This window comes from Dermacentor variabilis, unplaced genomic scaffold (genome assembly GCF_050947875.1).
Source record: "Dermacentor variabilis isolate Ectoservices unplaced genomic scaffold, ASM5094787v1 scaffold_12, whole genome shotgun sequence".
NCBI lineage: Eukaryota > Metazoa > Arthropoda > Arachnida > Ixodida > Ixodidae > Dermacentor > Dermacentor variabilis.
The window spans coordinates 50,971,358-50,994,339 of NW_027460280.1; the positions used below are offsets into that span (position 1 = coordinate 50,971,358).

General features: G+C 45.4%; 1 protein-coding gene across 1 annotated transcript in view; it reads left to right on the plus strand.

Annotated features, from left to right (window-relative positions):
• Positions 1-4,139: 4,139 nt before the first annotated feature.
• LOC142565878 (ionotropic receptor 93a-like) overlaps positions 4,140-22,982 on the plus strand; it is a 37,561-nt gene continuing 18,718 nt past the window's right edge. The window contains exon 1 of the mRNA XM_075676447.1: positions 4,140-4,221. Within this exon, the coding sequence (XP_075532562.1) occupies positions 4,149-4,221 (73 nt within the window). The 5' untranslated portion in view covers positions 4,140-4,148. The remainder of the gene's footprint in view (positions 4,222-22,982) is intronic.

Sequence of the window (22,982 nt, forward strand, 5' to 3'; positions counted from 1 at the left end):
ACCAAGATCAGTCGAAGATGGAACTCACTGTCGCGAGACATAATGCAAACAGACTTCCCACGTACACACGAGAATTCCATGCTTTGCTGCTTCGGCACACTTCAACTAGCTGTACCAGTTCTTCGAAATGGTGTTTCGACCACTGCTGTTCCGACAACAAAATGCTTATTTGTTTTCGGTTTTGCGCGTCTCTGTACATGGCTGCAGTCACAATGCGGTTACTGTGCATACTTTTACTTCCGTGTTGGTTTGCTGTTAAGTGTGCCGCGATTATGCTTCTACTTTGCTGTCGCTTCCCATTGTTTATATGTGATTGGGGCTTCGCTCCTTACTGTAAAGTTTCAAATTAATCTCTTTCTTCTGTGTTCTGATTGACTGTGTATTTTTGTATTTGTTGACGAATGATTTAGCGCCCTGTGTCGGCCCGATCAGGGCAAACAGTATTAATGAAATGAATCAAATTAAGTTGTTATATGTATATACAGTACATATGTTGTCATAACTGTTGTAACTGCATATTTCGGCCATATTTTCTGTGCTATAACTATCTGATATATACATGTTTATATGGCCCTTCCTTAAGAGATGCCTTTGGGTTCCTTACGAGGAAAATTAATGAAAGTGTGAGAATTGAGAGCCGTATGTCAGACGCCGTAGTGGAGGGCCCCGGATTAATTTTGGCCGATTTGGGTCCTTTAACGCTCACCCTAACCTCAGTATGCGTGGGTTATTTTTTTCCGTTTCACTCCATCGAAATGTGGTCACAGCTGCCGGGAATCAATCCGCGACCTTGTGCTCAACAACCCAGCCCCAGCCCCTGAGCCGCCTAGACGACTGCGCCTGCAAAAAAAAAAAAAAGGAAACCAGAAGTTTTGAACGACAGAAAGCTGAGCTAGTTGGTAATGATTCATTATGCAAAAAAAGATGAGGCGTGCAGAACGCCGTGTTGAACACGCGTTCGGTTGTCCACTTCTCTTCTCTTGTGTCCTGTCTGCACGCCTCACCCTTTTTTGGAGTTTTGGTTCGGATTATGAACGAGAAATTTTTTTGCAGCACGAAACCAGCACTGAACGGATTCCAGTTGTGTGTGGGAGCACTTTCAGCATTTTCTATTCTTAGTCAATCTAATTCTACCAAGTATTGCTTATTATTGACAGCTGCCAACACGGCAAAATAGGCTGTCAGTGCATGACGGTTGAAAACATCGCAAGAGCCACGGGTGCTTGAACTAAAGGTTAGGCATCACCAGCACTAAAAAACACCGATTCATGGCCTGAATTATAGTATCGTGTTCTTTAAATGACGATGAAAAAATTCTCTTTGATGATGCCTAATTGAGCAAATTATTCACCGCGGAGCCCGTATAATAAATAGCAATAAGTACAGCTAAACGACCCGCCTTCAGATGTGAATACCGAGTAAGCGTGCATCGATGAGAGCGGAGGGCATATAAGATTTTCCGAATTTTACAGCCAAGCTCCATAAGGATAGGTTCTGATGAAAAATGTGTCCGTGGGCGAGAGCCGTGTAGAATGAATATATATATATATATATATATATATATATATATATATATATATATATATATATATATATATATATATATATATATATATGGTCGTCCAACTGTTTCCGCGTGATGTTATCAGTCGCGGTGGTCGCTCTGAAGGCTCACTCACTCCGGCGACTTAAGCAGGTCGCGCAACTATTTGCGACTAGCGACTAAAAAGCGACTGAACGCGACCGATGCTCACACCGGCAAGCCCGGGCGAGTGCAACCTGCAAGTCGCAATCCCGGAGATTATCGTCCTCAACGAGAACTCTAGGCAGACCTACGCAGTTCGCACGCACTTCGCTGGTTTAGCGTTCAGGCTACAGCCATGGATTTTGATTCGAGCGAAGAGGCAGACGTCGTCACTGTGCTGATGTGCTGTGCCGTGCATGGTGTCAGCTGTGGCAGTGCGGAAGCTTCCAATGAAAAAGCGAAATGAAATGAAAAAGTGCGGGCGGCCGTGCTTCGGTTCGCGATAAGTGGCCGGCCACGCAAGCCGCCTCCTGCTCGAACTCCGCGCGCTTGACGAGGAGTAATATCGAAAGTAAGTCGTAATTTCTAGTTCGCGTTGCGAGCGAATCGGTTCATAAATTTTGAGCGTTCTTTCGCTGCTGCTTAGTTCCCTGCGAATGCTACCGCGTACATTCGACACGCTGCTGGAACTGCTGCGCCCCAGCATCACGAGGCAAGACACCAATTACATTACTGTAGTCTGGCATGTTGGCGTGGACTTTGTTATTTGGTGCAACGTAGGAGGACGCGGATGAAAACACGCGCTAACATATCTTTCAGCGCGCCGCTGATTGGTTTAGCAGTTTTCTTACCACTATCGCGCGACTGGCCCAGAATAGTCGCTTTTCGAGAAAAGTGACCACTTGCGACTAGTCGCGCAACAGCTGTCAGTCGTCGGTGTGAATGATTCTTGAATGTTATCATCTTATCGACCATGTTATGACGCATGACCCTCATGGCCATATATAAAACGCAGGATGGCGGCGCTCCTTCGCTCCCATAGGAGGGTCGAAGAGCATAATAAAACGCAATAGTGTACCCACCAATCGTCCACTTCAGCGTCGACCTAACGCGCCCCGATGCCAAGTGGACTGTATCCTTGCTGTTGGAACGGTTTGCAATTGAGTGCTACACGGACGTAAGCGTGCCGAACACTCGTCACCGGTCGGGTATAGATAAAAGCTTTGGCAAGAACGTGTCAATCATGGCATTACAACTGCTCATGGTGCACCACAGCGACCGCTAAGCTATGGTCACTGTGGTAACGAATTAGACAAAATAAAGATGATAAAAACCACGAAGTTACTTGTATATGTCTTCATTCAATCAATATAGCAATAATCATATAAATCAATATAGTTGTCAATATAGTAATCCCAATACAGCTTCGCTGGTTATCCTTCACAGAGTGAAAGGGCCCTAAATTTTTTCGTGCCTCGTGTGGCCGGTTTCAGTTGCAGCAGGCAAGTCCTAACAATGTGTGCTGACGATGTTTGTGAAATGGTCTGATTTCCCAAGTTCGTCATATAGATTGTTTCTCTCGTTCAATGACGTTGTCCAAATGGGATGAAGATTAAAGCTACCACCGCCTATCGCGAAATAATCAAGAGGTAGGCAGAAATTGTGCGGCACGGTACCCTAGAACCAATCTCGGTCTGAGCAAACACTGCAGGAAAATACATTGCGTTCTACATCCACTGTCCCGAGACTTGCGTGTCTACAAAACTCTTCAATCTTGAACCTCAAGACAGACTGAGAACCTCACGTGTCGTGAAAATGCACGATCTGGGCGTATTGGTCTAGGCCTCTCATCTGATCCAGAATGGTGATAGCAGCTTGATACAGCGCTCTGTGTACAACGCTCCTCCTCGCGCCCCTACTCAAACGTTAGGCTTTTCCTCAAGCAAGGTCACCTTCCAATGAAGCACGCTTCTCAGGCAAGAGTAGCCTTCGAAACAGTTTGTCGGGAGAGTGATCTGCAAGCTAAGCAGAAGAGAAATGAAAGGGTCACGTTGTAGAGGAACATACAACAAAATAATATTTGTTTCATGAAAAGAAGATGGCGCAGCGCTTGTGCACGGTATTTTGGTTCAGCCTAGAACATGTTCGTCGTGTGCCCGGTAATGAAAGAGACTAAAAGAAAGAAGATGGATGGTAGGGAGGACAAGAGCGAATGAATGTTTCCCATTGATTGGTTCAACTCAGGCGCCCATTCCTCGTCAGCTTCGAGGCTGCCCTGCGGCGATTGGTCAATTGGCGTCGGTGCAGTCGACGTCACTCCTTGGAAATCGTCCCTGAAAGGACAGACGCGGACGAACGCCCCACTTTACTCTCGCCCTACAACCCTCACCGCCCTCGTTTCTCATAGCCTCGCTGGCGAGTTTCGTTCCACATTTAATGCGCATAAAAATTAGACCAACTTTGTAGCCCAGTTTTCTTCTTTTTTCAAGTTCACCCAGTCGTGGCCGTCAGCGAGAGAAGAAAGGAGGTAAAAGAAAAGAGGAAGTAGCGAGACGAAGAGCGGCGGATGTCGATACTCACCACCGTGGCCGCTGTCATTTCCAAGTCGCGACCGCCACCGAGGATGGCGGCGTTTACGCTGCCTCTGTTTTTGCTGGGCCTCGTATGGCCAGCGATTGCTGTCGACGTGAACCTAGGTAAGTGGCGCCTCTGTAGTAAATGGTCCCATTCGGAGTGAATGTGGCCGTTTAACGTCCCAAAACTACAATGTGAATTATAGGGGACACCGTAGTCTTTCAAAGAGCTCCGGATCAATTTCGGCCACCCGGAGTTTGCCAACGTGCGCATGACTATAAGCACTTAACTCATTCTGCGAAGCAATTAAAGCAGTTGTCTCACCAAGGGCGGCTTCGGCGCTTCCATTGCCATTTTGGTAGCGCCGAGGCCCTGTCGGCAGCTGTGTGCTGATATTTGATCATGCGATTTTTCTCCTTCGTCCTTGTCAGCCGATATTCCCTGTGATTTTTTCCAGTGAACAGTGAAGCTTGTCAGTTAGTAGTGACAAAACTAGACTGGAGCATAGTGTCTCATGATGAGCAATCATCTCCAGGCCGAACTGTTTTCTCCGTGTCCTCTTGAGGAGAAAGACGTTTAGAACACATTCGGGCCCCAAACAATCGCATTAATAAATCTCCTCTCGTCTAAAGGTGTTTACTCATTGGTAGAGATAATGAAACGGCCACTCGCAAGAAGCACTCCTGTAAGGCAAGTTTTGTCAATATTTTCCCCCGTGCGGAAACGATGCTAAGTTCCTCTGGTGCTTGTAAATACAGCAGCAGCACAATCACGCACTGACAGGTTGTCTAAAGAAAAAGTAAGAAGAGGGAGTAGTGAGGGATGCCGAAAAAGTATGCATGGTATGAATTTTTTTCATTCCATCTTTTGTGATGAAACTAGTATTAATAAAAGTTTATACATGATGAACCCATACTACATATCGCACAGAAATGATTATGCTAAAAAGGTTCGTGAAATAAGATGTCGAACGGATGTATTTAGGCATTCTTCTTTTCCTTTTACGATTCACGAGTCGAATCAGTAGGATGCGAGTGTTATCGATGTTCTCGCATATTGTTTTCCTCTTCCTTGCAAGATGTATGCTTCAGTTGAATGTTAAAGTGACGCTGTGCCTGTCTGCTTTCGTATTTTGACTGTGGCTCTTGTTTCGACCCCCCTACAATAATGCCCAACTGGGCGATGTAGGCTTATAAATAAATAAATAAATAAATAAATAAATAAATAAATAAATAAATAAATAAATAAATAAATATCGTTGTGCTACCTGGAAAAGAATAAATTGTGCCCAGAGTTTAAACTCAGCCTATCTTAAAGCTATATTATCTAAGAGTCGACCTATCTGGGCCATAGCAGTCTTATGAGTCATGGCAACGTAGTGTAAAAGCCTGTCACCCTAGGACCATTCCAATAGTGCCCCTTTTATCTGGAGCATCTAGCTCACAGCTCAAGCAAGCCGAGATACCTGTTTAAACTGCAGCGTGGACAAAGGTCGAAGGACACAGGAAAGTTGAGAAACAAGCGCTGACTCGCAAATAAGTTCATTTTCGAAAAACATGGTACGTATAAACCCAAGATAACTACAATGAGCATATGCGGAACTCGTTACAGTTTAACCATTTATAATTACCACTTCGCCCAACTTTCAGTTCTTTTGCAATTAAAGTTGAGATCATTCCTATTTTTTCGCAGGTGCATAATTTTCTCTCCGTCATACAAAGATGAACCCGGCATATTTGTATATCTTTAATGTTAAAAAATACTGCAAATGTGAAATGAACTCTCCTGTTTCGGCCTTAAGTACATTATTATTCTTTTTTTCTTGCTATACGATATGAATACATATAAAAATGCACTACGATAGAAGCGAGGAAAAAACATAATAGCAAGACAAGTGAGTAAGCGGTGGAAGTAACCGACGACTGAAACTTACAAAGCGAGCACCTACACAACTCACCTATGAAGTCATGCACAATATTACATAACCAAAAACTACAATTTTCGATTACGTGCGTAATCTTTTATTTCACCTGAATTTTCTCCCCGTGATTGTGATAACTTCTGTACACATCTTATTTCTTGTCGCTATATTATCTTTCAACCATTCTTCATCCTACAATGATCCAGCATTAAATTTCGACAAATAGCTATTGTAAGTTACTTGCAATATATTTTCTGCATTTGCTTCTCGCGTTCTCGTTGATGCTGTTTTCTTTACGACAATTCTTTCGTGCTATTGTACCATTCCATATAACACCACAGAACACGGACGTCTACATGTGGCATGTGTATGTCACCATCAATTCTCTGTGTAAAACGCGTCGCAGCTCAAGTGGCAAGTAGGGCAAGTATCTTTCTGCAGGTGGAAGAGACAGCGCGATAAACGGAGGACGTACCAGCATGCAATTTAGATCTTCTCAAGCAACCATTTGCGGTATTTACGTTGGCCCGTCCAGATAAATGGAATGATACAGTAACATCTGGTTGATAAGTATTTTCCGGGGCCTCAAAAAATATTCCTATCATCGGAAAGTTGTGCTACCCATAACAAACCACAATCGCGTGCCCAAGTGACGGTAGGAGAGTCTTCTTTTCTTATAGTGATTACCTTCAGTTAGAGACGTCTTTGATGACCTTCTACTAGGTCTTTGGTTGCCCAATGCTGTCGCCTAGACGCTTTTAGAATGCGTAAAGCTTCGCGCCAGGATCACGGCAGACCTAGGTTTCAATCACCAAACTTCACAAGTGCCCCGCGGCACTATTCTCAATCGCTGAAGGAGATCTCGTGGTGGTTCACAAATTTGTAGCTTCTCCGCGACCCGGAAGAGCATTCGTGTTATCCCGAAACAAAACGCATCGTGACTAATGCATTCCTGGCGGTACTTTTTAAAAAAATCGCGTTTCACCAAAATTCGCATCAACTGTGATCGTATCATCGTGACTGCATTCTATCAGGAACGTATCTTTGTACGATTTTCGCTAGAATTTTACCTTACCAGTTGTCATCGTTTTGTCAGTTTGTAAACATAGTTTGTCTGTGTTTGTTCCTTATTTAAGTTAAAGTAAGCTCTGTATTTATTTACGTTTTCTTATTGGAGAGATTTGTGTTTCAAACCTTCAGCCGGCTCGATGCTGTTCTGAGTATCCTTAAGAATGCAAGCACGTCGTGCGGCTTAATTGAAGAGTCATAACAGCCTCATGCCAACCTGACATCACCTTTACTGTGAAACGTAAGCCTTGAGCTAAGCAGCGCTGATGTGTCATGGACACTATGTCATTCGGTATGCTCATAGTATTCGAATGTCTATATTCCGTTTCATTCTTAGCCGGCAACGCTGCGGATGCTACGCGAGTAATGCGGTCGTAGAAGTTTCACTCCACGCGTTTTGCAATTCTGTTGTTTTTCATCTGTGACGCTTTCTACGGAATAACTACTTCGTATATTACCCTTACAACTTGTGAATGTAATTGTAAGATTACGTCAAATTATGCACTATATGTACATCTTTGCGCTTCCATTGTAAGTCGTACTATGTTTCGATCCCGAGCGGAAGCGGTGCGCTATGGCCGATGGTCGCTGAAACGTGTTGCTCCGCACCTTCTGTGGCAAATGGGTTCAGATTTGCGACGTCTTCCATGCAATAATTGCGTCACATTTAGCGACATTGTAGTGGGAAACTTTATGTTAAACCGATTTACCTGACACATACCTGTATCTTTGTCTCATATGTGACGCGCTATTTCTTGGCCGGCAAATGCGAGCAGTCAGATGTGCCTGCTATGTACCCAACGATGTGTAGCGGTCTTTAGATATCAGGAATGTCCATTTATTTCTTGAATATCTAATAACTTCACGACAGGATTCGCGTCTTTATTGCTTTTCATAGTTTACGTTGTCATGAATGTTGTAGCACTGTAGGAATTCGTCTCTACATCCTCACGTGATGCTGTGACTTCTAGCCGCCATGTTTCTGGATGTCGTAACTTCACGCTCAACCTCTCAGCGCTGTCGTCTGTCTACGAGGTAGATCACGTGTTCCGCCGCACTTTTCATTTATTGTCATTAGTGAATTTGCTTAAAAAAGCAACTTAGTCGCTTACTTAATTTTATTATTTTTAAGGATGCGGCTTATGACTTTCAACATCACTTGAGTAGCAAACAATAACTAGATGGTAATTTTGAAAACTGTAGCTGGTATGTCTATTAATAGTATTGATAACACTAAAACGGTAAATTTGATTGCTAAGAGCTTTATGAAGCTTTTAAACATTGCATCCTCCTTAGAAGATAGTTCAGGCCTACCTCTGAGGTCTTCCCTCATTGTAAATCTCTCTCCTTGCAACATGTACAAATACAGACAATTATAATAACGATGCATTAGCTTTTTTAACGGACTGAAAGTTAGCACAAGTTGCACAGCATACTGCAGCTTAAGGTCTCGTACACTTAGCATGGGTAGTGTCAAGGGAAGTGTATACGTCTAGACTGAATAGTTTGTCAACGTCTACCGTACGGTTGCCAATGGTTAAGTAGACCGATGACCTAAAGCTGTTTATGAGGTGCATTGTGCCAAAAGCTGCTGTACTTTTAGAATGCTAATCGCCAAGAGAGTTAAAACTCGTCGAATAGTTACAGCATAAACTGGAAAAAAGTATCCAACTGCATTTCATCTTGCAAATGTTGCGCGTGTGCTGCCTTGGTAAGTGCAGGATTGCGTTGTGGTTGTCGAGCATATATATATAAAGTTCCACGTCATTCGTGATGTGCTCGTCATACGCAGTGAGTACCCACTTAAAGTGTGATGCACTTGAATCCAAGCGAACTTTAAATCTATACAGCAGATTCGTTCTTGAATCACTCAGTACTCTTTTTCGCGTGACAAGTGACTCTAATGACCATTAGCAGAAACATATTAAGAGTATAAGATACATTCATAATTATGGTGTTGTAAGAGCTAGTTTTGGAGAATGGAGCGCAAGGTGTCCCAGTTGACCACAGTACAATTGCGGCGCAATCGGCGGGCCTGCGACGGATAAAGATCGATGATGATAGGGTGGTGGTCACTACCCCAGCAGTTAGGCTCCACGTGCCAAGTGGGAGAACCGGGACCCGACCGCCACGTAAGATCCGGCGCGTTTGTTGTACTTCGAGCTTGAAGCACAGCCCGCGTTGCTGAATCGGGATCGTTCAGTAGAACAAGCAACGCATCCGCGAAGGCGTCCTGCACACGCCCACCACGGGGGCTAGAAGTGGGGTACCTCCACTCTGGGTAAGGGGCGTTGAAGTCACCACCAACTACCACCACCACCAACCTTGGGTATTGACGATGGACATTCAATAACCAATCCAGATTAATGCGTGAAGAAGAGCCACCGGCCGGTCTTACTCGTCACCACTACTTGTTGACTGCATACAAATCGCGCTCAATGAAGCTAGAACCATCAGCTGGGTAGGCGTCGATCGACCGGCAGCGGATGTCGGCCTGCTCAACTTGTGGGCTGCTCGCAGACAAGCTGAGCTGGCAGCATCACGAGACCCCACTTCTGCACAAGCACGTACAAGACTGAATTTTTTTACTGCTAAGGCCCGCAGATATGAGCGCGACCTATCGCGGCGGCACTTGCATACGTGGTGTGAGCGGTTTTCATCCAAGACATCGAATGCTTCTCTCTGGCGAACGCGCTCCGTGCCATGGAACACGGTTGCCGCCGTCCCGACGCGGCGGCCACAGCCTGCTTCGCTGCTAACTTATCGCCGGATGATTTCGCCTAAGAAGGCGCCCGGAAGTTATTACGACGTGTTCCCTCAAACAACCCATGGTGCTTCTTTGGCAGGCATTGCAGCACATGTGGACAAGTTACCGTCTACAGCACACACTGATGGAATTGCAAGCTCTATCACCATGCCTGAGTTGCTTGCAGCGATAGATGGTGCCAGTCGCAAGACAGCGCCCGGTCCAGACTTTATTACTTATGAGGTTTACAAGAACCTCAGCTGCGTGGTGCTGCCTCAACTCCTCGACACCGTTAACAAAGTGTGGCTAGATGACATTGTCCTTCCGGGCTGGAAATCGGCTATTGTGATCCCGATTCCGAAACCAGGCACGCCGCCGACCGACCTTGGCAACTTCCGACCCATTTCTCTAACATCAACAATGGGCAAGGTCGCTGAGAAAATGCTAGCCACACGACTGTTGTGGTGGCTAGAGCACCACTGTTGCTACCACCCTGCTCAAGTTGGCTTCCGTTCATCCATAGGTACCGATGATGGGCTGGCTGTCTTGGCATCCTCAGTTTTGTCATCAACTCGCAGCCACACTGTCCGTGCTCTCCTCGCTATGGACGTCGAAACGGCGTACGATAACATCAATCATGACGCCATCTTGGCTTCAACTGGCATGCTGCACTTTCCCCCTAGAGTACGGAATTTTCTCAAATCCTTCCTTGAAGACCGACACTTTGCAGTCCGCCGCAGTGGTGACGCCGTCGGCACATTTCTACCTCTTCGCGGCGTACCCCAGGGATCGGTATTCACACCCACATTATTCAATATTGCTTTCATCCCGCTTGCATGGCGCTTACACTATGTGCCTGATTTAAAGTTCTTGTTGTACGCTGATGACATCACGGTTTGGAGCACTCATCGTGACATGCAGACTCAAGCCGCTGCCCTTCGATCGGCTTTAGATATTACGTCGAATTACGGTTCCTCGGTCGGCCTTAAGCTTTCCGTCAGCAAATCTGCTTACATGTCAATCGCCAAGCGCTGGGGCCGGCGTGAACTCTCTGCAACACCCATTCGTTTTCATCTATCCGGAATCCCACTTCAACAATGTTCAACTATAAAAATTCTGGGTTTGATGGTCCACGAGTCGGGAACTGAGACTTCTTGGCTCTCCAGCGCTAAAAAGCAGGCGATTCAGACGTTGGGTCTGATTAGACGCATTGCTCCTAAAACGGGCGGCGCCCGCTCATATGTTGCGCGACAGTTGGTGAAAGCGGTAGTGCAACCACGCCTTGTTTATCAAACCCAATTCCAGCATTTGACGAGGGCACAATGGCATCGCCTTGAAGCTGTTAATCGCGAGGCAATGAGGGTCATCACTTGCTTTCCCCGCATCACCCCGATCGTGGCTCTCCAAAAGAATGAACAGCTGAACACACTAGATAAGTTGATGCAGCAGCGACGTAATGCTCGCAGGCTTAAGGTCAGCCTTTCGCACGCAACGTGTGCTCTCAGGGCTTACGCTTTATCGCACTCCGTTCTACCACCGCCATCGCCAGTTCTTCCTCCCTGGAGTTTTGTACAGCTGAGCGATTACAAGGAACAGGTATACGTCGCCCGACATCAACTGACTCGGCGTCACCGCTTCGTGACCGAATTATCGCTCAAGACGCCCACCTGCCGCTTGGCTCCATCGTGATTTACGTTGATGCAAGCATCCAGGACTGTGAAACGACCACTGCACTTTATTGCCCTTGCGCACCTGCCCTGAATAAGGCGTCCCGGTTTAAGTTCAAGAGCCTCCTTCCTCCTTTTGTGCTGAGCTCCTTGCTGTTCGAGAAGCGTTGTGCTCTGTCGCCGCCTTTCCCATGGTCCCCACGGCCCGCATCGTCATCCGCACTGATGCCCTCCAGGTGACGCGGCTCCTGCGACGCGTCAGTCGCAGCCCTGAAATATGTCAGCAGATCCATCTTCTGGCGGCACGCATCCCACCGAGTGGATCCCACGCGACCTTCTGAGCTTCCAAAGCCGTGCGGATTCTGCGACCCGCCTAGCGACCTCTCCATCGTCACTGCCTCAGCTCCTTCACCTAGATGATGCCACCCTCCTTTTAACAAGAAAGGAGCACCTCCGGCGCCGTACACGCCTCCGTGTGCGGTAACCTTCCTCTGCGGTCTTACCCGTGCAGAGGAGGTCGCTTCGGAGAATCCGGGTCGGGGTTGCCCTCACTTCTGCCGGGACTCGGAAGTGGCCGCACCTTCGCCAGTTATATCCCCGCCCTAGGTGCCCAGTCTGCAAGTCACGCAATGCTGAAGCCGACATCCACCACCTGCTGCGAGTTTGCCCTGCCTTGAAACCGACGAGGCAGCGGGACTTTCGCCCCATAATCCTAGCCACTACACTGCTTGAACGCAGGGACCACATTATCGTTCCCTCCTGGACTTCATTAGATCCGCAAATCTTTTTTCATTCATTTAATCATCCTTATTCGCCCGCATCCCATACCCTTGTATGCCCTGAGGCATTAACACTCGCATTAAAAAGAAAAGAGCTAGTTTCTTGTAGCTTTCACGCTCTTCGTTAAACAAATATTAGCAAAAAAGTAATGCAGATCCACGCATTCACCTTATGCAAAGCCGTTTGTAAGTAGCTGGCTATCTAACAAGTTTGGGGTTCAGCAAAACGTTGCCAGATGGACCAACATGTTTGTGTAAGGCGAGGATTTTTTTTCTTTTTTTTTTTGTCGTGAGCATGTGCGCGAATTCAGAGATTATAAAGGCGACAACGATAGTATAATGGCGATGGCATCACCACCAATTTATTCTACACCGGCAAAGAAACATTACAACCTGTTCCGTTACGACCTGGGAGGATCCCGAAGGCGGCACAAAACGGGGAAAGCTGGCACGCTCTCGCTTTTATGAACAGTTTGTTGCTACGATGAGCGACTGAAGCAAATTATAGTGATGAGGCTGACAATTTTTTCGCGCGTTCCGTTGTTGCATCTGTGGTGCCCGGGTGCACGCGCTCTAGATTCTTTATAAGAAATTTCTTGCTATGCGGCGGGACGCACGCGCCAATTGTATTGAAACCCTATGCGAGCGGACAACTTTCTGTGGCAGTGAAGGGAAAGATACGGAGGCACCAGATGGAGAGCGCTCCTGAAAAGAGTCCCGCACTTTCCTCCGCGTTAGTTTAAGCTGGGGAAGAGAGAACATAATCACTTCATATACAAAATAATAATAATAATAATAATAATAATAAAATAATAATAATAATAATAATAATAATAATAATAATAATAATAATAATAATAATAAGTCAAAACACACCGCTGATTGCCAGATTCTTTTATTTGTCTATTATTTGTACCGCGTCTGGGCGAATGCATAAGTGTCGCGCGTGGACTCTACGCTGATTCAGTATCCGCTCCGAGAAGCCAAACGCGCTGTCAAACGCTGTCGGACTACTTGCAGCGGTAACACGTGCAGCTCCCACCCTTAGCTTTATATATATATATATATATATATATATATATATATATATATATATATATATATATATATATATATATATATATATATATACATATATATATACATATATATATATATGTATATATATATATATAGCGGTTGTAGACCGCTCGGGTAAGTGCCTCGCGAGCGCCACGGTGACCACGGGACACATGGAGGCGGCCGAAGAGGCCGCGATAGCCCTAGCACTCGTCGCGGTGCCGAACGCTGCGATCGTAATCAGCGACTCGCAGGCGGCAATCCGCGGCTTCGCGCGCGGTCGTGTCTCGCGGGAAGCGGCCCGCATACTCCAAATTTCTGACGACGGCGACTCGTCATCGCCCTCGCAACCCCAATATTATACGGTCTTCCTCCTCTGGACCCCGGCACACACCGATGTTCCGCTCGCGGGCAACGAGGCGGCCCACGCCACGGATCGAGGTCTCACACGCCGAGCCGCCGCTGATTATGTGGCCGCCTCCGCCCCCGAGAGCGGGGCATCGGATCTGCCGGATCGGGACACTACAACAGAAACACAGCAACAACAAACACACCGGGCGTGGGGCGATCGCCTAACCACGTTCAGAGACCTCACCCAACACTACAGACTCGAAAGACGCACATTCCCTCCACTGCACGATAAATTGAACAGGAACGAGGCCGTAACATTACGCTTGCTCCAGAAACACACCTACCCTAGCCCCGCTATCTTACACCACTGCTATTCTCGTTTATAACCAACAGACGCGTGTAAAACATGCGGACAGAGAGCAACGCTGCGACACATGCTCTGGGAATGTGCCGGCAACAACGGTAATAAAACCAGCTCCGTTCGCGACGCGTCCATAATCGCGGCCGTTACCAGAGTAGGAGACGGCTCGAGCTCGCTACTTCCCGACGCTGCCCCGGATGCGGGAGCCGCCGGGGACCTTCTCCGTAGGCGTCACCGCCGTTGGGAGGCGGCTATCAAAAGTTCAGAGCTGGCAGACCAGCTCTGGGCCGTCCGGCATGCCGAAGATGCCGCTCGAGTCCAAGGACTTCGAGCCGTCACCTGAGGCCACCACAGCAAGAACTGCCGGACTATTCTTTAATAAAGTTTCTTCTTCTTCTGCGTATATGGCAATGCCCCTTGCTCGTGAGTCCATGTGCTGTTCACAAACGATTCCACCATATCCGTCGACTTAAAACAATGCATCTTGATTGATTGATATAATTTACTATTATTATTATTATTATTATTATTATTATTATTATTATTATTATTATTATTATTATTATTATTATTATTATTATTATTATTATTATTATTATTATTATCATCATCATCATCATCTGGCGAGACTGGCAAGATTGAGTAGTAGTAGTAGAACTAAGAGATGTTAATGACCAAGTCACGGCATTCACGATTATTCATGATGTAATGAAGAACTTTATACCACGAAAAGGTACCAAACGCTCTAATCGCTCTAAATGTCACGTTAAAAATTTCCCCTGGTAATTTGTTAAAGATGGTCCGGCACATATGTACAGTGTCTGGCCGCACCAGCCACAATATATGGTGCGGCCAGACGCTGTGCATATGTGACGCACATCTTTAACAAATTACCAGAGGAAATTTTTAGCGCGACATCGAAAAGCATGTTGAAAGAATTATTAAAGCAGATATGCTGAAATTAACCTCCAGAACATTTTTGCTTCACAATGTTTACTTCTTCAACTTCTTTTGTTTTAAGTAGATTAACCAAATGTTATCTTGTTCTTCTCATTTTTTTTTCATTCGTTTTATTTCTTTATTGTGCATGTCTCATCAATTTATTTTTTTTTCTTGGCATGTCTATGATATTCACAGGCACGATCCTACAAGGCAACTGAGGCTTAGACCGGCCTGTTTGTGCGGTTTTGTATTTTTGTGGCCATTATAAAAATTATTATTATTATTATTATTATTATTATTATTATTACTTTGCGATACTACGATGCTGAAAAATGTTCAGCAAGATCAAAAGAAGCATCAGTGATGTGAGACTTTTATATCAGAATGTTCGTGGTTACGCACAAAAGTGAACGAATTTTTTTCCAACGCCATTTCATCTTGTTTTTCCGTCATTGCCTTAAGAGGAAGCTTTAGCTCGAGTGCTCCTATCTAAATACATGTAAAAGGAGAATTCGCTTTTCTCGGCAACCACTGCACCAAATTTGACGAGGTTTCTTGCATTTAAAAGAAAAACTTAAAATCTAGTGACTGTTCGTTTCGAATTTTTGAGTTAGATTGTCAATTTTTTGTTAAAAATTGGCAAAAATCGAAAATTTTCAAAAAACGAAACTATCAAGTTTACAACTCTGTAACTTAACTACTAAAAATGATAATACAATTCTATGAATTGCACCTAATAGTACATCTAAAGCGGACAAAATTGATATGTTACACATGAATATAAAAAAATTTAATAATAGAGAAATACAACTTTTGCAAAACCGTTGTAACCAACGTAACAAATTCACGTAAGATGTAAAATGACATATTGAATTTGTCCGCTTTGAATGATCTAATGGATGCCGTTTACATAACCGCGATATCGGTTCTTGATGCAGAGCTATGAATTTATAAACTTCGTTCTTCTATTTTTTTCGAACGGTCAAATATTTGAAAATCGTTTTAAGAAAATTGAAGCCCTAAATCGAAATTCCGCTTCCAACAGTCACTAGAATTTAACTTTCTCTTTCAAATGCAACAAATTTCATCAAAATCGGTCCAGGGGTTATCTCATAAAAACGTTTTTGCGTTTTACATGTATTTGAATAGGCCGCGTCGGAGTTGGGCCCGAGCTAAAGCTTCCTCTTAACAGAGACCTGGTTGTGCCCTGAAATACCATTTAGTTCATACTTACCGACCACTTACCAAGTTTTCCGACGAGAGAGAGAGAGTAAAACTTTATTCAATGGAAATAAAATAAGGCACGATGGTTGGAGCCCCTATTCCAGGGCCCCACTGGCACGAGCGGCTCGCTGAGACCTCGATCTTTCTTCACGGAAATCAAAGTGCGGTGGGGTCGTAATTGCGGTCAATAAATCATTCATAACCGCTCGGCGACCTGATTTAGAATGTACAACGGAATGTGTCTGGGCGGAGATTTTTGGTGCTGGTAGTAGTAGGCTATCAGTAGGGAATTTCTATGTTGCTCCTGATATGAATGCTGAGATGTACAAGACTATTCTAACAACTATTGAAAATGTTATATCGGTCCCATGCTAACCATAATATACTCATAATTGGTGGTTTTAATACTCCAGACATTTCCTGGCAAACTGGTGAAATTTCAACCCATTCTTTTTACTTGCCTCAAGAGCTCAGGGAACGAAGTACCTTGCAGTGTACCTCGATAGCTCTCTGAGTTTCTCGCCCCACGCTCAACAGACGAGGCAGCGTGCACTTCGAACGCTCGGCACAGTATATGTCGGGTGACGAGAGCCTTCAAACGACCTCGGCCATTTGTAACTTTATATGAGAGCGTATGCCTTTCAGTTCTTGAGTACGCCTCCATCGTTTTGGGAGGCGCTTGTAGGTCAAATTGTGAACTTCTAGAAAGTGAGCAAGAAGGTTCGCATCTATATTTAAACGTCGATTCTGTCAAAGACCTTCCATCTCCATAGAGCTAACACAGACACTCACGTTACCTACCCTCACCTCTAGATGCAACAAATCGGATGTTCTTCTTATTCACAAATTAATACATGAAAAAATCTGCTGCTCGCACTTTCTTTCTAATGTGTGCTTTTACATTCCGCAGAAAGGCACAAGTAAACAGCGAGCCTTTCAGCCTTCAGTCTTTTGTGACCCTCTATCTAGAGTGCAGGAGACACATAACGCCCATTCAGAGTGTCTGGACATCTTCATGCCTAATTCTAATATTTTCCTGACAGGAGTTGCAGAAGAATTTCAATAACTGGACAAAAACTCTCATATCTGTTCGGCGTTCCGCCATTCTGTAATCCTTTTTCTGTTTCTCCACTATTGCTTTGTACTCTCTTCGTGTACACATGTTATGCTCTGTTAAAGTCTGCATTCGTGAAACTATTATTCTTTTCTTTTTATGTGTGCGCGCGTGTGCATGTGTGTGTGGGTGCGCACTGTTTTTCTTGTTTATTTATTATTTATTAATTTATTTATTGATACCTCAAGGGTCCAAAATAGGACATTACATGAGGGGTGGGCATGTAAAAGGCGGGATTGATGACATGGAAATTAGAAAGATGAGTCGGAACACTCAACGGCAGATCTAAAGCGTGCTGTATCGCGGATGAGTGCAGTTTGTCTGGGAAGGCCATTCCAGTCTCGGGCAGTTCGGACGAAGAATGACTGCAGGAACGTAGTGGTGCGGGCTTGTGGTGGGATTACGGAGTTCGGATGGCCTGTTCGACGAACACGATGAGCCAGCTCGACCAGCTGGCTGTCACGAGGTATGGAATAAAAAAACCTGTGATAGAGGCATAGGCGAGAGATGCGACGACGAGAGGCAAGAGGCGATAGGCCTAATTTATATTTTAGTGATGAAACGCTAGTGTGATATGAGTAATAAATCTAGCAGCACGGTTTTGAACGCTTTCAAGGGCTTTAGTGAGATTAGTTTGGTAAGGGTCAAAGATAGCACATGCATATTCAAGTTTTGGTCGCACAAGCGTTTTGTAGGCAACTGATTTCGCGGGTGGTTGTGCCATGAAGAGATTACGGCGAAGATAACCAAGAATTTTGTTAGCTGAATTAATTATGTGGCGTATGTGATTTGTCCAAGACAAATCTTTGCATAGGTGAATTCCTAAGTACTTGAAGGAGTCGGTAGTAGATATAGTGAAGTTGTTAATCTTGTAGGCAGGGGGAATGTAGTTAGGTCGACGATGGAATGAAATATGCAGTCTTACTAACGTTTAGGGACATGAGCCATGTAGCACACCAGTCTTGAATATGAAAGTCATTGTTTTGCCGAGTGCGCAACTACCAAGACACTCGAGGTAGTTCCTGGGCACATTATTAAACACCGTTCATTATTATTATTATTATTATTATTATTATTATTATTATTATTATTATTATTATTATTATTATTATTATTATTATTATTATGATTATTGTTGTTGTTGTTGTTGTTGTTGTTGTTGTTGTTGTTGTTGTTGTTGTTGTTGTTGTTGGCGGAGTGCTCGAAGCCTGCTTCACCTTCGCCGCGGGTCGGCCCGGTATTGCAACGCCGGGATCGGCCCACGCTCACCTTTCTCTATTGTTGACGCACGGACACGAAAAACGCGTGGAACCCTAGCCACATACAGCTTCGCTGTAAAAGTTAATATTATTGCACGGAAACGCTAACGCATGCTCGCAAATAAAATGTAAAAGTAAAGAAATAGTAAAAAACGCGAGTCGCATAACGTAGTTATAAAGGCAGCCAGTATTACATATAAACATTACAATGTGACAATATTAAATGTACATGCAACCAAAATACCCGAGCAATGCGGACGTCGTGCGTTGCGCCATTCAAGGATGGCTTGAGGGAGTCATGCACCCCCAAAGACAGCACCAGAGGCTCAAGCATTTTGTTTGCATTGTGATACACTTTAACGAAACCGTTAAATTAAACGCGTAACTAGTTACTGCCATTTACCGATCGTCATGCATTAGCGTGCATCCCTTAACGTCAGCATCATAAATTAGCACAAGTCCTCTTTACAACATCATATAGTTCATCATTGCCGATGATTTATTATCAATCGATTGAGTGATTGATTGATGGGGCGAATGATTTATTGTAAATTACCTTATTAAAAGTGTCACGGATCGGGCTTGTTGGTGACTTTCCATATTGCTTTGGTACAACGCAAATACAAGACATAGGACGCATAAAAACGCGACGACGACAAACGTTGAGTGCCAACTGGTGTAGCTTATCGTGAGCAGCGCAGATGGCGGGACGTATGAAAAATGGACAGGACAATGCACTCTTGTGAACGGTCCCCCCCCCCTCCGTCTATAGCCCACACAAAAAAACATTACAAAACAAGAAAAGCAAAAAAAAATGTTCAGAAATAGAAAGGAAAAGTCACAGGATCACTATCACCCCGCGCGTTCCAAATACATGAACTCTTGGTGAGGAAGAGCGATTGGTGGTTTACTGACGCATACACTGTCTTCTCGTGCTATCTGTGCAGCTTCAATGATTATGCGTGGGCACTATGCTTACCCGTGACAGATGCGTGCTCAAACTGAGGAGAGCAGCCCAAAGAGAGACAGAAATCACGGCACAAACCATCCTCGAGGTTTATCGAAGTCAGTGCGAAGAATTTCTCCCCTGCATGTGACGCACAGCCCGTGCGAACTCGCGTCCTCCCGGGCAAGCGATCGACGCACGACCTGAACCAGAGGCGATCGTAGATGCTACACCCCGCACCGAATCCATCGTGGTCAAAGTGCTTTTGAAAGTACGCGTGTGCGTCCCACAAGTGGCGGTGCTCCAATCGAAGCCGCTTGGTCTTGGTGGCCTGTTCAGCCGCCGCTCTATTGGCGCTTCTCTTTTTGCTCGTGCTCCACGGCCACGCGTATTTTGTCGGCCCGCCGCTTCGCCTCCTCCTCGGCGCATCGCATACCTCTGTAGCCTCTGCCGTGCCTTTGCACTCTTCCGCTTGATACGCACGCGTAAGCGCAACCACGGCCGCGCTGGAAGGCTAGCACTGTGCTCACGTTTCAGCGCGGCCGGGGCGAAACGTAGCGCACATAGCGCAACCGGGCCGCGCACTCGTATCGGCGAGTGGAACAAGAAGGTGCCAAGCGAATAGCTGCGTGCGAGCAAAGAGGCGCGCGCATCGGCGACAAACTCTGTGACCTTGGACGGCCTCACGTTTGACCTTAGCGGCTGGCTAGGCAAAGAAGTGCATCGCATTTGATAAAGTGCCGCGAAGCGTTCTTTTCGGTTGCGAACATTGTTGCAGTGTTCGCAATAGACGGTCATTCAAACATATGCCCGTTTGACCTGTAACAAGCGCCGCAAATCTTCCCGAGTTCATTCCACGTGGCACCTTTGGTGCTTGACCTTGGAACGGCGCGCCTTTTTTCTTACAAGGGCAGCTCCTTTTTGACGGTTCAGAAAGTTTGTGCGATGATGAAAATACCACATGCAAACCATAATTTCTATCTAGCCTTCTTAAGCAATGCTACATACAAGGCGCGTACGCGGGATTTCTGCGACTTTCTGCCTGTTGTGATGGTTTTTTGTCACAGCGTGTGCGCCAACGCAGCAACGAACTTTCCTTGTATTGCGATAGCAATCGCTCGAGACGCATTCCTGCTGCCGCCGCTGTCGCCGTTGTCGCCGCCGTTGTGCTGTCCCACTATCGACGGCGTATCCTCGGATCACGTGCGGAAGGCTAGAGGGTCTCCGGAGACTAGGATTGCGTTTGGCTGCAAAAACGACGCAGTGACTTTCACAATGGTGACCGCCCCCTGAGCTGAATGCAGATCCAAACTTGGGGTTTGAGGGATGCCATAGAGAACGGTTCCAGGTTAATGTTGACCAACTGGCTTTGTTTTTTTTTTAACGTACACCGAAATTTCGGTACACGTAAGTTTTCACATTTCATTTAGTGGTTAGCGACTAGTGTTGGTGATGTTGACGTTGGCAGAAGAATTGTGGTATGTGAACAAACTGTTTAAGTTCACACCCGGTGCAGCGCTGTTGACAGTTTGGAGTATTCATTACCGCGGAAAACGACGGCAATGCTCCGTGGATGAATCAAGAAGGACAGAAACAAAACGCAGTATCCTCTTTGATACAATGGACGTTACCGCTGTGAAGGCAGTGCTGATTTGATTATTTATTTAAGCAGTGCGCAAGAAGACCCACATTTTCCGACCGCAAGCGTCCTCCATGGTTGGCCGTGTCACTAATTTTTGGCTACTATGTGGAATAACGCATCTTGTAATGGTTTCAATCCAATTATCTGTTCAAATGTAATCTGCACGTAATTTCTAATAGCTGATCATTAGAAAAAATTATTGTCCTGCGCTTGCATTCATTTGCATTTCGAACTAACGCTGCGTCATCGTTGTCCTTTTTAACTTTCTTCTATATTCATTGTTCTGGACGCACAATACAGGTCAGACTGTTTCGCTTACATTCTTGTCGTCTATCTCGGGCACGCATGTCAGGCGCGTCACACGCACGGAGTTCTTTTCGGTCTATACCACAATCACAAGACGCACGCGCAGACGTTTGTGTACGCGTGCCATTTCGTCTTCGAGCCGTGGGCGGCACGAAATGACACACTAGCTGAAAGCCAGAACAACGGCCAACAGAATGGCAAAAGAAAGAAAGAAAGAAAGAAAGAAAGAAAGAAAGAAAGAAAGAAAGAAAGAAAGAAAGAAAGAAAGAAAGAAAGAAAGAAGTTGAAAAGAAGCGAAAGGAGAAATGAATCTAGGAGAGGAAAGAGGGTGAAAATTGTTTTCCCACACCATCACGTCATCGACGTGGAGACGCTTTCAAAAGCCACGGGACACAAAGAAGTGCGCGGGCGTCCGTCCGACCCGCCGCCTTCGATCCCCCACCTCGTCTTTCGGTGCTGGCGCGAGTCGGGCACCGGAAGGATTTCCAATCGATGCCCCCGGCAGGAGCTTCACGGCTTTTCCTCGTCGCGGTTCACTTTCTCGAGTGTTTCACGAGCATGGACTAGACAAAAAAATGTGGTTGTGAGGTGGCTGGAGACCACACAGCGAGCGAGACATTCAGCGCAAGGAAATGAGCAACACACGTCTTGATCGCGAATGAAAACTCTGCGTCTGTGGGCGGTTATGTGAGGGTAGCGCAGAAGCTTCTAACATAGCCTTAAAGCGCTCTGACAGCAGCGCATGACACAGCTCAATAGTTAAGCTGATAGACTCAGTCTCTCTCTCACACAGTAAGGTAACCTATCTTCCCCTATACGCAACGACTCGTGACAGAAATAACATTTACAGTCAGTACTGATCCCACCGGTACCTCTAACACTCATCAGTAGAGCAGTTTTCGACATTTTCAACTTTTTAATTTCTCTTTCTCTCTTAAACCAGCCAAGAAACAAACTGTACTTTCTCGAAGCGAAATGCTTATCAGACGTCTTTACCCTGTAATGCCAAACGTATCATATATGCTAAGCTTAGTCTGATGCCCCAAAATACTGATTGTAGCGGGGGGAATTTAATGCAAAGCCCATAGTTGCGTTATTGATATGCTGGAATAAAGTTCCAGCCATGGATAGTTTAGCAAATCAATTACAAGTTAATTATTTAATACAGAATTTAGCTATAAATGAAGAAAGAAGCATTTATTTTTCTGCAAATGTACTTTCCGTAGTCAGAAATATTTTTTTTTCCCATTTTCCTTGATGCAGAACTCTGTCTGCCCCCCCCCCCCCCTTTACAGGGTGAAAGCGTAAAACGTTCCGAATATCAAGAATACTTTCGGTGCTTGAAACTGAAAACTCATGTGAGCTGATGGTTTAGTTGGCGTCGTCAAGGGTCGAAGTTAATATTACGCTCCCCATTACATGCGTGTCGAATAGCCCACTTTGGTAAAAGCAGTTTATTACTTAGTTACTGTTATTGTTAGCCTTTCACGGAGAAACT